The sequence below is a fragment of the Struthio camelus genome, chromosome 1 (assembly GCF_040807025.1).
Source record: "Struthio camelus isolate bStrCam1 chromosome 1, bStrCam1.hap1, whole genome shotgun sequence".
In the NCBI taxonomy this organism is placed as follows: domain Eukaryota; kingdom Metazoa; phylum Chordata; class Aves; order Struthioniformes; family Struthionidae; genus Struthio; species Struthio camelus.
In genome coordinates this window covers 65,605,425-65,622,252 of record NC_090942.1, presented here as the reverse complement: position 1 = coordinate 65,622,252, position 16,828 = coordinate 65,605,425, and the positions used below count along the sequence as shown (strand labels likewise).

The 16,828-nt window shown below is 39.9% G+C and overlaps 1 protein-coding gene across 1 annotated transcript in view; it reads right to left on the bottom strand.

Annotated features, from left to right (window-relative positions):
• The window catches only part of AGK (acylglycerol kinase), a 35,961-nt gene that overhangs the window by 7,092 nt on the left and 12,041 nt on the right, over positions 1-16,828 (bottom strand). The window contains exons 3-12 of the mRNA XM_068945637.1: positions 16,522-16,601; positions 15,214-15,289; positions 13,664-13,756; positions 12,646-12,678; positions 10,602-10,696; positions 8,457-8,526; positions 7,542-7,621; positions 5,495-5,552; positions 2,960-3,107; positions 1,752-1,849 (exon numbers count right to left, since the gene is read on the bottom strand). Of these exons, the coding sequence (XP_068801738.1) occupies positions 1,752-1,849; positions 2,960-3,107; positions 5,495-5,552; positions 7,542-7,621; positions 8,457-8,526; positions 10,602-10,696; positions 12,646-12,678; positions 13,664-13,756; positions 15,214-15,289; positions 16,522-16,601 (831 nt within the window). The remainder of the gene's footprint in view (positions 1-1,751; positions 1,850-2,959; positions 3,108-5,494; positions 5,553-7,541; positions 7,622-8,456; positions 8,527-10,601; positions 10,697-12,645; positions 12,679-13,663; positions 13,757-15,213; positions 15,290-16,521; positions 16,602-16,828) is intronic.

The following is a 16,828-nucleotide window of genomic DNA, read 5'->3' as shown; positions in this document are numbered from 1 at the left end:
TTTTCCCCTTTTATTTATTTATTTAACATTTCTGTCCTGGCAAAAGTCCTAGAGTCCTAGCACAGACGCATTTAAAATAACAAAAGTAATTAGTATTTTATACTATTAGTATAACTTATTTATTTGCCGTATCTACAGTAGTAGACTTGGCACTACCTGAGCTGCACCTGTATAGCTTTATCGGTCGGGTCCTTTCAATAGCACAGGCTAGACATGAATCTGAGGCAAGAGAAAGACAGGAGTGGTTGACAATACTAAGCAGACGTACTCCGGTGTGGATTCCAGAAAGCCATTGCTCAGCTTTGATGGCTGCAGGGACAATGGCTTCAAGAACCGGAGTAAAGAGCAGATATAAGGGGATCTGTATCAGTAGAGAAAAGATGCTATATCAAGATACGTGCAGCTCAGGAAACAGAGAAGCGCAGCTGCCCTAACATAAACTGGTCCATTTCTCCAGGCTACAGAAGAGACCTGAGAGAGAACCTTACATCATTTTCTTCTTAACTACCAGTATTAAAGTACCATTACTATACCACAATGCATCTTAAAGGCATGAAAAGGGGAAGAAAAAAGGATGTAAGGGCTACTCTGCGGTAATGAGACAGTATTTCATGTTTTTACTTTACGTCACTGACTCTAATCCAGCTCAGTGATCAAAACTGTTTCTATTCAAAGGCCCCACAGAAACCAGAAGAGAAAAAGAAAAAAAAAAAGAAAAAAGATGACCCTGGTAGTCTCGGCCTCGCTTCCATCACTACTTGTACACTGGCAGTCCAAATCATAAAGCACTGACCAAACAAACTAAAAATTAATGTGGTATATTCCAAGCAAAACTCAGGTGGGAAGTTTAGACTAGATTTGCCTGTTTTTTTTTTTTTTGTCTGATACTACAGAGACAACCTATCAATACAACACAAATTTGCAGATTCTTAAAGAGAAATTCTGAGCAAGAAACATGTTGCAGCCAGTTCAACACTTCCTGTCAATCTGGCTCTAGTGGCAGCTGCTTCCTGCAGCCATGAAAAAGACATGTATAGCAGCTCATCAAGTACCACTGTATTAGCATTTTCCACTAGAACTAAAGATGAAGATCCATCCAAAAAGGTTTCACAGCAATGAAATTGCACCAAAGCACAGACATAAACTAGAGACAGGTTGCGAAGCACTGAATGAACAGCATGAGCATGTCAAGAAGGTTATCACAGGAATAGTTTCCTTGTTCCCTACTTTCGCTTTTCCACAACCACCCGCGTTTCCCATCCCCTGGCTCAGGGTAGCTGCTGTCCTTTCTCTAGCACCAGTTCTTTTAAACTCTTTGCTTTGCAAGCCAGGAGAGAGAGAGAAAAAGCCATGATTCCAGGCAGACATTCAGGCTCACAGCTTCATTTCAGCACCAGTTGATAAAACATAGTTACATACGTATATGATTTCTACTCTCCCATGTTTCAAGAAGGGAAGGAGTGCCTTTGATGCCTTTTTTCCTCCTAGGCAATCCTAAAGCTTCTGTTTGGTTAGCAAAACCTTCTTGTTAAACATACTCTTCCTGCTGTCCCTGCAACCCAGCTTCACATGGGTCTCCGAGGCTTTCACACTGGCTCTGAAAATTGCCCATTCTTGGATTCAATCATGGGCCCTGACCTGCATCGAGCAATAAGTTTTTTCCATGTAGAGACAAAGGAACAGGAGTTTAGCAAGAAAGGAAAATTGTGTGGCCAGGGAGCATTTGGAATCCATTTGTACTATGCTCTTACTGTCAAATCGAGCTGCCTGTTCTGAGTTGCAATGGAAAGCTCAATGGTGGATATCTTCAGTTCTTCCCAGTTGTCCTGGGTTGCCTCCTGGGGGATTTCTGTGAATCCATAAGAGGAAATACTAGTAAGTAGAATGTAATTACACAGACCAACATTTCACTGCTGTGAAGCACGAAACATCAATACCAGCCATCCAAATCACTTTAACCCATTGTTACCACTAGCTCTGTTTCTTTCAAACTTAAAAAACAAAACTTAAAAAAGGAAAAGGGAGGTTGGGAGCATTGAAAAAACACCTAGCATTCGTACAGTAACAGGAAAGACGATCAAGCATATTACATGGCAGCTCTGTGATTCCTTGTACCCACAGATTAATAAGTTTCTTGGGCTAGTATCACAGAAACATTTGGGAAACACAAGAAATGCTGCTATTAAGCAAAAAACAAGCAAACAAAAAAACTACATTAGGAGATCTAATGTTTAGGATGCTGTGGAAACATTTATTTTCTATAGGAGAAAAACCTTGAGTTCAGTTCTCATATACAGGTCACTAGTCCATGCGTCTGCCTAATTCATCCCTGCTAACTAAGAAGGAATGGGAAGCACTAGTTTCATTGACATCATTACAGATAACAGAGAATGCATATTTTTCTTCCTTCCTCCCTCTGCTGCATGCACTGCCTTGCTAACAACCCAACCCAAGAGTGGCTCACAGGGCAAACATAAGGAAATTCATTCCTAGGGTTTCTGAATAAGGCGCTAAGAGAAACTTAAGACTGCTGCATGGCCCAAGTTCTATAGGCCTCTATTTTAACTAACATTTGTTGCTATGTTTCAGCAAGACCCTCACACACTGGAAAATAAGGGATGCTCCTCTCTCTCCAGAATACTAAGACGACATTCTACAGGAAGAAGATTTAAAGGAGCCGGCCCATAAGTGCCCAATATCACCTATGGAGACCAATGCCAAGCAACTGTAACCCCAGTGAACACCTAGGGTTCTTTGCAAATTCACTTTTGTTTATGAGAAGACGAGCACTGACAGGACTGCTCTGTACCATTTTTGGCAGATGTCACTGTAACCGTGCTGACAAAGTCACAGTTAAAAAAAAAGAAAAAAAAGATGTGAGAGAGCAGAAAAGTAAGGTAGAAAAAATTTCTTTTTGGAAGCCCATCTCTGAGTTTATGCCAAAATACACACTCCCTACCTTTTGGGGGAGATGACCAGTACAATGCAAGTCTTCTGTAAAGCCTCACGTGCAAAGGAGGTCTGGATCGCTTTTCCTCTGGCTCTTCTGGCGGTCTCTCAGTCGGACCCAGATACATGAGAGCAGCTTGATGTTTCTGAGGCCATTCCTTGGATTTACCCAGAAAGGGAAGACAGAAGACAAAGGTTCTTTTGGTGAGTGCCTACCAGTTTACTCTGTTTAGTACTACTGCCTATTTATTCAGACTGATGGACTAGGAGTCATTGCCCTCAAGCGCTCCCTCAGACCTACTCAGATATCACCACTGCCTCAGCCTGCTTTATGGCACTCAAGTCTCCAGAATCACACGTGCAAGATGACATTTTTGCAACTGGAAAAAGATTATCTACAGTTTCCAAGTCTACTAATGTATTCCTTCCCCACACAGAAGTGAGGTATTTCCCCCTCTCTAAGCAGAGGAGAAAGGGATGCTTTTTTTGCTGTTGTTGTGTGGGAGGGTGACACATCTGCTTTTGGCTGGAAGGCAGGACCAAAACTGGCAAGGTCAACACTAACCTTTGAAAGCACATTTGTTTTCTATACGGCACAAAGGCAACCTTAAAGTGCAACTGCACAGCAGGGTCCAGCGCAAACAGGCAAAGACTAGAGTGCAGCACTGGAGCCAAGGCAGACCTCTGTTATTCAAACAGTCAAGACCTGACCTTATAGTCAAGCACTTACATGCAGCAATAAAAAGAACTATCCAAAAGCTCCTAAGGCAAGTCAGGTGAACTTTATAAAGCATCTGAGAAATAAACAAAAAACTAACATATTATTCTTAGTGATATTTCAGATTCCAGTGCCAAAAATTGATGGACTACAGCAGGACCTTAACTCCCCAAATACTTCCAGATGATGACATTGAGGACAAAGTTTACTTCCTCTCAGTTTGTTTTTAAATCATTTTCTGAAACATTCAGAACATAAGACTTATGGATGGAATAATATGAGTGTTGTTTTAGTTCACAAATTTAAAAAAAAAAAAAATAAAAAATCAGCCAAGAGCTGACATATACTCAATATGGTTATTTTTCTATGCACAGAACTTTAAAGTAGAAGTCTTAAAGCCAGAAAGTCACAAGTTGTTTCAGATCTATAACACAGGTTATTTAGCTAATTCATCCCATACTTCTGAGAGCAAGCAAAGACTCTGCTATCATACTTACTCATATAAACCACTCAAAAAAAGTTGTTATCAGTAGTTCAATGCATGAGCAAAAAGTCTTAATGATTAAAGGGAAAAGCAGCAATGCTGCAATACTTTAAGTCAGTACTTTAGAAGACGGAATAGTTCTCATCACGGTGCCCACACAAATGTTAGGGGTAAGCCCTTCCCCCTTACACTGTATTCAATCATGGGTGACCCCATTTCAAAAGACAGCAAAATCAGCAAAGATTAAGTGTACAGCAGCAAAGACAAACTAGGCAGAGATTAAACTCACCAGGCTGGAGCCATTTAATGTAGGAATTAACAAAATGATAACATCAGAGAAGCACATAAGGCAATGAGTAGCATAACTAGGAAAGATCAGGCAGAAACTTTTCTACCTTAACAGCAGAAAAAGTGGACACTTCTCTTTAACCTTAAGCAGGTTAAACAGATCTTTTTGATATGCAATGAATAACCCACCAGTGAAACCCACTGGCACTCAGTGAGACTAAAGACTCAATAAAAACAAAGTGAGAAAGGGGCTGGAGAAAGGTAAAAAACAGGTTTCTACCTAGAATACCAGCACACAGAATTATCATATGATATTTCTTGGGGATGGAAAAAAAAGATCTTTCACAGACACGTTACCATTAGCTCCTTACAGAAGCTTCCTACAAAGCACTGGCACTGTCACAGACATTACGGCTGGAACATAGTCTGATCTGCTGTAGCAGCTCCTGGGTATTTCTACAGCTTTTTCATGAGACCTCTGTGTTCAAAGATCAGGAAAAGCACATGAATGAAAATGCATCACCTTTCATGCAGGTCAGACTTTAAACTTTCTAGAGTCAATTTTAAGCATCGTAGAACTTTAAAGTGAGATACGAGCTATTAATCTTCATGCTCATTTTACTATACATGGAAGCCTGATTATCAACATTCATGAGCAACCTAATTATAGACACCTTCTGCCAGATGAATAAATCAGAATGAAGTGTCATCATAAGAAAGATAGTCGAGAAAAGGTAACAGAGCACTCTAAGGGTTATCTGCAGCACCACCATTGCTCTGCAGTTTCAAAGGTGCTTACTGGCTCCCCCTGGTGATCTTGCAGCAATAGATCCTTAGAAAAGAGATTTTTTAAATTATTCCTCCTCTCTCATCTCTCCAAAAGTTAGGTCTACATCTCTCCGTAGATGTTTGAACAAGTCGAATTTCCCTCCCATTTTCATATTATCATCAGAACCATTCACAAAAACTTGCACATAACATGCAAAGCACAGTCAGCCCTTTCACTTCCCAGGTGCACAAGTATTAAAAATACACTTTTTTCAGTTATTCTTTACCTTAAACGTACTGAAAAAGTGAGCTGCTTTCGTTTTCAGAGGCCCAAAGTACCAGTACCTGAAAAAAGAACACAGGCAGAACGCCTAAGATATCCAGGGGCCCATACTGGGATAGGGAAAAATCTTACATAAAGTCAGAGCACACAGACTTGTTTGCCACTGAAGTTTGTGTTCTCCTACATTCATTAACTTTGTGACATTACAAGATAAGTTTTTACACATCACCAGAGGCTTAGCAGTGACGTCCCTTTCCCGGGTTACACGGATCACAGAAATGCAGTATACAACCTTCACTACAGGCAGCCTGACATCCCAGCAGCAGAATTCTACCTAGTTTTAATATAGGCTTTGTTTTCTAATTTCATCAGCCATAACATAGTCACATCCTTAAATTCTGTGCAATGCTTTTAGGTTGTCCAAGTATTCATTTTGGTCAGTCTTCCACCAAAGGTGGTCAACACAGCACATTAAATATCATCAGTTCATGAGTGCCAGAGATACAAGTATATCAGCTTTTACCTACAAAGGCATACAACTGTCACACTGCTCCCACAAAGCCATGGAAAAGCCATTGTCTGTAGAATAACAAACCTTCAAAGACATGCAACACAGCACCATGCCTCCACTAGGATAGTGCTTAGTGTAAGGATAGCCAGATAAATTTATGGAACTGCGACTTGTAGCTCAGCTTCTGTGGCAGTAAGTACCTTATTTTCAATAAAAGATCAGCTGTAATGGAACACACCAAGCATCCATTTAGCCCGATATCCAGTTTCTGATACGGGCTAAAAATGGATGCTGCAGGAGAAGTACAAGAACAGGGCGAGCACATGTGATCCTTCTCCCAAGTGCACTCTCAGCCCCCATCCCTCTGTGGCTGAAGCACTTTTCAAGCTGGTTGCACTTTCTAGGCATTCAATATCATTGAAAGAACAGAATGAAGTTTAACACGTCCACACCACTCCAAGTCAACAAAACACTGTCATGCCTCTGAAATAGAGTCCAAAAGACTCCTCCTAGCAAAGGGAACTGCTGCAGGAGGAGATGGGAAGGCTGACACTCAGCAGAAAAACAGCATGGGTAGGAAGCCTAGCGAGAGTGCAGGGAGGACACAGAAGGGCACTCCCTTAATCTTAGGGCTGCAGTTAATAGGAGGGCCCGCAGCACAGCCAGGTCAGCACCCACACCAGCTACTGAACATGCCCCATGCTTCCCAGGGAAAAATACCTTGGCCATTTACTATACCTCCCCCACTCTGCATCACCTCTTATCAAACCCTTTCAAATGTCTCCCGTCCATACCCAAGGGTATGACGCTCTCTCTTGCTTCATGACAGAGACAGCTCATTCACAAAATACACTGTATTTCCTGGTAGCTGCGCACAGAAAGCAGCAGCAGCAGCATGTGCTGCAACTCCCCCTTAACAGTCTGAGAACTGAACTGCTTTGGCCAGGTTGCTCCTTCACCAGATAATGCTAGGCACTTTGATACACAGACAAAGGCCTATTAAACATCTGTTTGGAGGAAACCCAACAATCACTAGTTTAGTATTCAGAAAACAGTCATCAGAGAGTCCAGTCCATGCCATGTGTGGCAGGAACTGAAGGGCATTTCTATCCCATCTTATGTTCCTTGTTAGAGTTGAGTTACAGAGTCAGCACGCATCTTTTCATTGGCAACTGACGAAAAACAATGGCGAATTACTTTATTTGACTTTACCCAAGGGAGAGCTTTTCCCATTGATTCAATCTGAAAAAAAGTTCCAGAAGCGGGCACCATAAGGCAAGCAAAAAATGAATATGTGGTGGGGGAGTGACAGCAGGGGGAGAAGGTCAGCACCAAGTAAGTGTTAATTTTGAATGACAAAAACACTGAACGTCTTACAGTCTCATGTGTGTAATGCTAGACCTAACAAGAGCGGGTACCTTTGCCTGTCAAATGGTAACACTAAAAAAAAAAAAGACGACTTTACTGCGAAAGGGAGGTATTTGTTTTTAAACAACAGATGTTAAAAAAGGTATTGCTTCAAAAAACAGCATTTCCATACTTGCTAACTTTAACTGCTGCATCTCTGTAAGATCCCCATCTTAACCCAGTCACTGCAAACACAGGCTGTTCCTTTTCTCCCTGTAAAGAAAACACAGTACAAAATTGTATTCTCTTATCTTCTTTTTTCCAACTTTGCTTTCCTAAATATCATTTCCATATGAAAATTGATCCCCGATTAATACCAAGAGTGAAATTTCATAGCAAGGTTAAGATAAATAGCTAACAGAATAAAGACTAAGCAGAATTTAAGTTGTATGCATTCCATCTACCCTCAGAGAGGAATACAATAGGTGAAGTTTTTAGAGTCTGATTGAGTTTGACTGCACACCCAGCAGGAGCCATATCATTTTGTGGATACTGTCAGTCCAAAGCAAGGAGCTCTGCATGACAACACTAGGTCCTTGCTGCAGAAACGTATGTTCTGCAACATAACAGGAAAAAATGCGTATTCAAAAACATACTGGGCATAGTCCAAGGCTTTCCCATCTCACACTTTTCAGTTTGAAAAAGAAAGCTATTACTTCCACAATGTATGAGATGTATTAAATCAGTTCAGACAGTTGTTATCTCCTCTCACCGTTCCCACAGAAATATCAGTGTTAGCAAGTTTTGCATTCAGTAAAACCCTTTTTTTAGGCTTGCAACAAAGTATTCAAGCATTCAAGCATTTTCTCCAGTTTAGACCTTCTGATGTCACAGCATTCAGCAGATGAAATGACTGCCACTAGAACTCATGATGTCATCAGCCAAGATACCATTACACAGAAGAAAAACATTCCATTTAACTGCTTGCTGTCCTGCACCCCTTGAAACTACCAAGAATGGAGAAACCACAACAACATGAGAAAATGAAAGTTTTAGCAATGTTGGCTTTAGCTTGAATGCTGGGTGCCAAATAAGCAGATGCTTTTACCTTGATCTGCAAGACATCAAGTGGAACTGTCTCTCCCTTCAAAATGGCCAACGTAGCATTAATAATATGGCTGGAATACAAACAGGAAAAAGAATAAGCTTTAAAACTGCGCATTTTTTTTTCAGTAGCCCCCACTACCAAGCTGGATGCGGCTTTTTTTTAAAAACAAAAAACAAAAAACCTTGTGTTAACCCAGAGAAAGAACTCTGTCAAAGTGCTGCACTTCCTTAAAACTGGAAAGCAAACTGGGTGGCTGTGATACATGGCAAAGCCTGTGCCCTACAAAGCAGCAAAACACCTGAAGATCCAAGGGACATTTGCAGCCAGATGCAGATGTTTCTTCTCTTAAATATTCCTCCTTCTTCAACTAATATGGCAGATCATGCACCAACTCTTTTACTTGCTGTTTTTGATGCTTTAATATTAAGAATCCATATCACGGATTTGTTTTATTGGTGGCAAATAACAAGCTGGGAGGGAAAGGGATAGGCATGAGACTGGTCGCAATTCATATATGTGGAACACAAACTGCCTCGATATGTTAATTTGTTCTGAAGTCTTTTACCAATATAAATCTACCTACTGTTTAGATCTCAGTGAAATTGCTGACAGTAGCTACAGCTCCTCCTTGTTTCAAGTTGTGGAACATGGCACTAAAGATTTTGTAACCAAAGTGTTCAAGCTCAAAAAGAGCTCTCTTGTGTTCTGGCCTTGAAGCCTTGTTAACATCTCTTCCTTATTTTTAAGTTGATTAAAATTTAAATTCTACATTGGGCACATTTCCAGTGTCATAGCTGGACAGAAAAAAACAACCAAAATCAAATGTAACTTTTAGATCCAGTCCGATATCCAGTTGTATCGGAAGGAGAACTTGCCATTGGGTTCATTGAGCTTAGAACAATGAGATAGGGAAGAAAGCTGTTCGTCCCTCAGTCCTTCGTTTCTCACAAGTCTTACCTTTCCCTAAGACTTCTGCAATTCCTAACTCTAAAGGTAAGATCTAATAGTGCAGAAAACCAAAGCCCAAATATATATATATTTTTTAGATATCACTACTGCACTTCTTAAGTCAAGATCTTTTACTGGTGGGGGTTGTTAAGCAGCCTATTGACCAAATTCCTTTCAACTTCACCAATATGCTGCAGCCCTTACCTGCACAGTTCATTACCTGGGGACAAGAAGATCATTCATTTCAAATAGCTTCTTTAGAACCCAAACATATATTATTACTTTAATCTTAGCTGTAGATTACAGCCTTGTCCATCTTGCCGAGTTTCAAAGCACTCTGGTCGTTTTAATGAAGGATGTTATGCCAGTTGGCTTGTGGGTTTTGTGTATGATGGATATCAGCAAGGGTTCTGTAAAGAAGAATGCTAATGAGCTAGTGGGAGAGCTAGGGTGAACGGATTTCAGGAGCAAGGAAATATATTCATTATTATGGGAAGAGAGAAAGAAAAAATTTAAAAGGAACAAAATGTGGGGAAAAGAAAGGATTAGCTGACTGGCCTTTTTATGTTAGGAGTGGACAAGACACTCTTACAACAAACTAAAATGCAGGCAACAGATAATGTCAGACTGGATCAGATTCAGGAGGATGACATAGATTCAGAATGTTGGACAGTTGCCAGCATCAGTCCCTTCACAGAGAAGGGCAAGAAACCCTGCAGAAGTCAGTAACGGGATCCAACCTTTCCCATAAGGAGATTCTTGTACTCCTTATTAGGCAGGTGCGTATCAGGTTATATGCAGACTGGTTGCTAGAATTCTTAAACTGGAAGAGGGACGGAAAGAAGATTGGGTTTTTTTGTTTTGTCATATCCCTGATATCCTATCTCTGACTACTCCTAAGAGCCTTGATCCTTTCTACCTTTTTTGAACTCTGCCAAACTCTTAACATTACACGATCACAGACAAATTAGCTACAGCAAACAATTTTGTGTTCTAATAATACACACAGTTCCTTCTTTTAATTTTTATTCAGTTTTGGAAGCCATTGATTCAGGCAAGTCCAGAGAATCATCAGGCTCTGCCCAGAGACTGCCAAGTCCTAAGTAATACAGAAGGAAAGGAAAGTTTCAAACTACCAAGAAGCACTGCTCCTTGAAATCAAACAAAAGTCCCCTTTCAGAAACACATAATACTTACTGGACTTGGTTCATGCTCTCAGGGTAGAGCGTGTGGCTCAGAGTGCTGGTCTTTCCAAGGGGTATGAATCCTATAGGAATCTTACTGAAGGCAGCCTGGATGCATGAGGAGAGTAAATTAACATTTGCATCAGCTAAATGAAGCTTCCTGTGTGAAGATCACAGCTGTGTCTGATATAACCCCTTTGGCACTAAGCAGCCAGGCACTTCCTTAAATGAGGCAGTAATACATAATGACTCAGAACATGGCATCCAAATCTCTGAACCTGCCATTGCCAACTGGTTACAAAGGAGCTCTCTGTAATCATTAAGGGCATTGTTACATGCAGGTTGGCAGATATGTACTAACTAATGTATGGAATCTGTCAGCAATCTGCCATCTTTCTTAATACTGATGGTGGCATCTGAAGCTCTGGATCTCATTTACCATTGCAGAAATCCCCCTTTGACAGAGTAACCTTGCACGGCAAAGGGATTTTCTCAGTTAAGCAAAGGTAATTAATTGATTCCTCTGGCATCTGAATCATGAAGCAGCAGAAGGTCTAATTTTTGGAAGTCACTGACCATGTTATTTTTTGTATCACAGTTCAGCAAAAGAGCTTGTTGAGGAAGCAAGTTATTACACTATACCTCATAATAAACTGTGCTTCTTGAAGTGTGTCAACAAATCAATGTAAACTTCTGTATATCACAATGCACCATCTCCCTTCTGGGTGCTACTGCTATCAGCACCATGATACTGCAAATCCATGCTGGCTAACCAATATCCCTCTCACTTCATGCCTACCTACTTGTCCTTGCTATGTCTCTGTCACCTGTAAATCAACACATCTCAAACATCCTTCTTTCATTTTCTTCAGAATTATTTTATAGCTTGCAGAAGACAGGCTTTTTGCAGCTCATGCAGTCATGCTCTGCTCCCTTGGCTACTAGGAACAGCGTCTCCAGAACACCCTGCACAGGCTCTTCTTATTCGGGCGACATACCCAAGTAAAAAGCAGAAGCAGAGCAAAAAATGAGGGGGCTGAACTGCAGTTCCTTACTTCTAGGGCAGAGCGATATGAGGGACAAGAAGAATTCTCTGGCCAAAGACACCAAGTGATACAGCAGCAACAGTACAGTGCAGTACTCCCTCCAAAATAGTGCTGCATACAAAACTGCTGTATACACTTCTACTGCAAATCAGTGCAAGCTACATCAAGACAATAAAAGAGAAGACGAAATAGCCAATAAAACCTCCAACACTTTTCTTCCAGAATCTTTAGATTATGGAGGTCTTAAGTGCCAACTACAATAATATTAAATTTAGAAAATGTATTTCTCTGAAAAGATGCAGCTAGTGCCCCTTTAAAAATACTGCATTGATTGCACTTTCTCTCATCATATTCAGACAAAGCAACTGCCTAAACAGATACAATTCTAGCTGCCAAGGATATAATCATATTCTTGCCTAGATCATTTCATTGAGTTTTTGCCAGCTCCTGCCAGAAGGTTTTGGGAACACTGACCTGCCTCTTTAAAAAGAAATCTCTTTTCCAGTATGAGTACTCCACCTCGAGAGACTAAGATTTGCTTTCTACAACCATCTACATAGGTAGATATTGATTGCTTGAAAAAAAAAAAAATGGCAAAACGATCATAAAGCAATAGGAGGACAGTCATAACTGAATTTAGTTTCAAGCTTGTACAAATACAGGAAAACACGTATTTTGCCCAATGCTTCTGCCAAACAAAGCAGCATACACAGCTGGTCCATGGGCCTTTGGAAGTTGTGCACTTGGCTTCTCAACAATCCCTGCTCTGCAGCTGGATGCTTCCCAAAGCCTTGCCTTGGGAGCCATTGCACTCCCCGAGAAAGAGAATGAACACCAATGGGCAGAATTGCAGGACACTACCGTGGCTGACTGTTAATGCAGAAAGCTGGCATGGGATTACTAAGCAACAGTATATGTTGGAGACAGCTGGGGCCAAGCTGTCCACAATGAATGCCTGAAATACACCCGCTAAGAAATAAACAAAGTTTTAAGAACGACAGACTTCCTCACCTCATCTGCTCTGCGAAGAAGTCCAGTTATGACCTGAAAAAAAAAAAAAAAACAACTGAAATGCTCGGCTTTGAGAATTTTGTTTTATAGTTACAGTAGGAAGCTATGAAAATCATACCTACATTTGGTCTTCAGAAAATACCTATGAAGCATCTACTCTTTTATGGAATATGCTGTTTGTTGTTGCCTACATGGGAAAGGACATGCGTTCAGTGCACTCTAATGATAGAAATAGCAGGGTTTTCTGACTGTACAGGCACCACAACCAATGCCAGCATAAACGTTTTAACACTGAATAGACACAGATGGCTCTGCCTAATGCAACAATAGCATTGCTCAGTGTGTGATTAACAACAATTGGTTCTAAGGCCAGGAGAAACTTCAAGATATATTTTGACCGCTTTCTCTTAAGGCCATTGCATTTCATTTAGCCATTCCCTTACAAAGTCCGCAGTTAGCATTTCTGGAGATGATTTAATAAAATACCACCTGTCTCAAAAGAGAGATTACCTCCCTAGCTCCACTGGTTGCTTGCTCCTGTGACTAACTGTCCTGACGATAGGCACTTGTTGAACACACCCCATGCTTTGTTATCGCTCCCACATAAGTTAAATTATTTGACTCCCACTTAGCAAAACATGCATTCCCCCTGGGAAGTACAGATAGGCTAGGAATTAATTTGAAAGTTAAACCATTACAGCTACATTATATAGAAAGAAAAAGTTGGAAATATGTCTCCCCAGACAACTTTCTTGTTCTAGAACAAAATTCTGGAAGGCAGTTATGTCAAACGTTCTTGCTCTCTCCCTGTTCTCCCACTGTCACTTTTAGACTAAAAACAACTAGAAGAGTTTTCTTATTCCCAGAAAATTATAACACTGACTGAAAACGTAGATGCTGAAATGGACAAGTCACCACCGAGAACTGTTGTGATGTCAGCACACTACACAGACTCAGTCTTCTCACCCTCAAGCCTGACTACGACTCTCAGCACACCAGGACAGAGCTCCTGTAGTACCTCTTGTACTGTGCCATCCCCTCCTGCAATAATGATCAGATCTGTATTTTCCATCAGTTCCAGCAGCTTTTTTGCTTGTCCTTCATAATCAGTCTGAAGAAACAGAAACCCAAACATGAGAATTCAGGTGACCATTTCTAGGATTTCTCTTCTACAGAAAGAAAAGAATGATGTAACCATTTACTTAATATTTGCTCTCATATACTACATAATACTGTATACGTCTTGCACTATATTCACTGAAATCTCTTCAGCTTATGAAACAAGTCTATTGCTTAATAGAATGTAAGCAAGCAAGCACACACACGCAAAGCGTAAATAAAACATCACAGTAAACTTCATTCAATAGATTTAGATTATCCCAACAATAACCACATTTTCACGTAGTTTTACATTTAAACAAAACACACAAAAAAATCCTGTCATCTCTAGCAGCCAAATTGCTCCTGATCATGGTTTTGTCTCCTTTGAAAGGCAGAATCAGCTGCAGAGAAGGCTGCTGCCCAACAGCAGGCTAGGAAAGCTCACAGTTGCAGTAAGGACCGCACTGACCAGACCATCAAGACTATTTTCTGCAAAATCAATATTTTTTTAGGGACATCTCAGTCACTGGCCCAGCTCTGTTTTGCTAACTTGTCAGGTCTGAAATTATAAAGTGTCAGTTTTAAGTTTTCAAGAAGAAATTTTTCTCTTAGGCTGAGACTAAATATTTTTAATGAACAGAGAAATGCATTAATTAAAACAGGAATTTAACACTAAACAAAACCTTACCAAAAAGACTCAAAGACAGAAAGATATTTATTAGCATACTTTATCATCTGGACATAATGACTACTAAACAATCAACATATCACAGCCTCAAAAACCTTCAAAGAGATCAGAATCCCTTCATGTTTACTTTTTCTTCTCTTTCCAAGGAAAACATATCTGCAAATTCACACTATTTACAGTTCAAGTTCTGCTTTCCCGACAGGAATGTTAAATTATTTGAGGATACGCTGTAATATTTTTAGTGTAAAAATAAAAGATTTTTTATAATTAATCCAAAGAGTCCCACTGTATGTCCAAGTTCTTCACTTCTGAATTCAGCAAGCTCAGGCACAACTAACAATTTCAACAACGATGGGCAAGCACCACCAGCCAGCACCCAAATATGTAGAGACGTTCCTTTCAAACATCAGTTACAGAAGAGCTGCCACTAACACACACACACACACACACACTGTTTTAGCTGAAAATTAAACACTCAGTATACAGTCTGTAAATTAACTGTCAATTAAAAGAAAAAGATTAAGTACCAGTTTAAAATTTCAATATTTATTTCCTCCTACCAGATGCCTTCACACAACTGAGATTTTCAAATGCATCCTAAATTCAATTCTCCAAGAGAAAGCATAGCAGAACATACACATATATCCATACTTATATACACACACGTGTGTATATATGTGTATATATGTATATGTGTGTGTGTGTATGTATGTGTGTATACATATTTATATGTGTATCTCTCTCTCTCTCTATAAAACCCAGAACCTATCAGTTCTTACCTTAACCACAGTTATATCCAAGCCAGATAAGTGTAAAATTGGAGCTGCATTCTTTTCAAAAAGGGTCCTCGCTTTGCTAGAAGAAATAGAGGAAAAACTATTTCATCAGTCTGATGGCCAAAAAATTAAAAAGGAAAGAAACAAATGAATGACAAGAATAAATCTAGTTAAGAAAAGAACATACAATTTACTTAAGTCACTCAGCCTGTCAGCCAGGAAAGATGAGATTTGGCTTGGTTCAAATGCATTAATTTTCTAGACTCATACTTCAGATATGTCAGCTTTTTGTTCCAGTTTTAATAAACGCAGAAGAGATTATCTAGCCTTCTCCAAAAATAATTAAAAAAAAATCAAAACAAGATCTCCAGAAAGAAATTTATTAGAAAATTAATGAGGTACAGAGCACCAAGCTTTAAAACCACAAAGGCAGCCAATCTAGGTTTTCAGAAAGATTTAAAAAAAAAAATAAAATACTTTTATGAATTATTACGTTTAGAAGCAAAATTTTACCTGACCTTCTTTTAAAGGACTCATGCATTTTATGCCTGCAACTGCATACTAGAATAATTATGACATTAATTATAAATTACTTGCAACAAGCAGCAACACAAGACTAGAAGATAGACTTCAATTAATTAGCTCTGTGCATTTTTCAGCCATGGGTGTTTTGCACAAAACCATGTAAGTTCACACATTTGCACGTCAGATAAATCATTCCTCTGATATTGCTACTGACCCCCCACAGAGATACAACTGATAAGGGGCTTAGCTGATCTGCAGACACAGACAGGTATCATATCTAAGATGACTATTTTTCTGCTAATGAGTATGCAAAAAAAGGAGCCAACCTCTCCCAGGAGTTCTGTTCTGGGCTCATATTTAGCCTCTTAGTTTGCAGGCACATCCCTTTCAAGGGCAGGTTGCCGCAAGAGTAAGATCACTGTTGGCTAACTTCAACTCTTGAAGAAATCAAGGTCATACCATATTTCTTTAGTCTTTCAGGAGGAAAACAGAGGAGGAAAATAGATGTCACATAGAAAAGCAGTGATGAAAATCCTAACACAGGATAAAGGAAAGCTTTAAAAAAATGATTTGGAACTTGTTCTTTCAACTCAAGCATCCACTTTATTTCTCAGTCCAATATTTTTGGTCAATTAAAGTTTGTAAGAGTTCCATAATACCAGCTTGGCATCAGAGGAAGGCAAAAATATCAGCTAAAAAAGTCTGTCTGCTTTTTACAGTGAATGGCAGATTAGAAATACAGAAAAGAGCGTCTCACATAGGAGTGTAAAGGAGGGGAGATTTTACCCTTTGCAAGCCGCTGGGTTCAGAAACACTGCTGCTTTCTTCACTGGCACATTGGAAGGAATCAGCTGGTTGCCAAAAGCCTAAGTAAGAGAAAAAGAAGAGCAGAGTTCAGTTTTCTCTTCTAAGCATGTTGGTAAAACAGTTCAAAATAACGCATCCCCACAAATGTCAGTGGGCTTTAATCCTCATGACAATCAAATGAATTCCATCTCCCATCATTGTACAGGTCTGCTGTCCAGGGATCATTACACTGAACAACAGCTAATATCATTGTCAAAAGGAATCTCGACCTCGTCTTTACAACTTC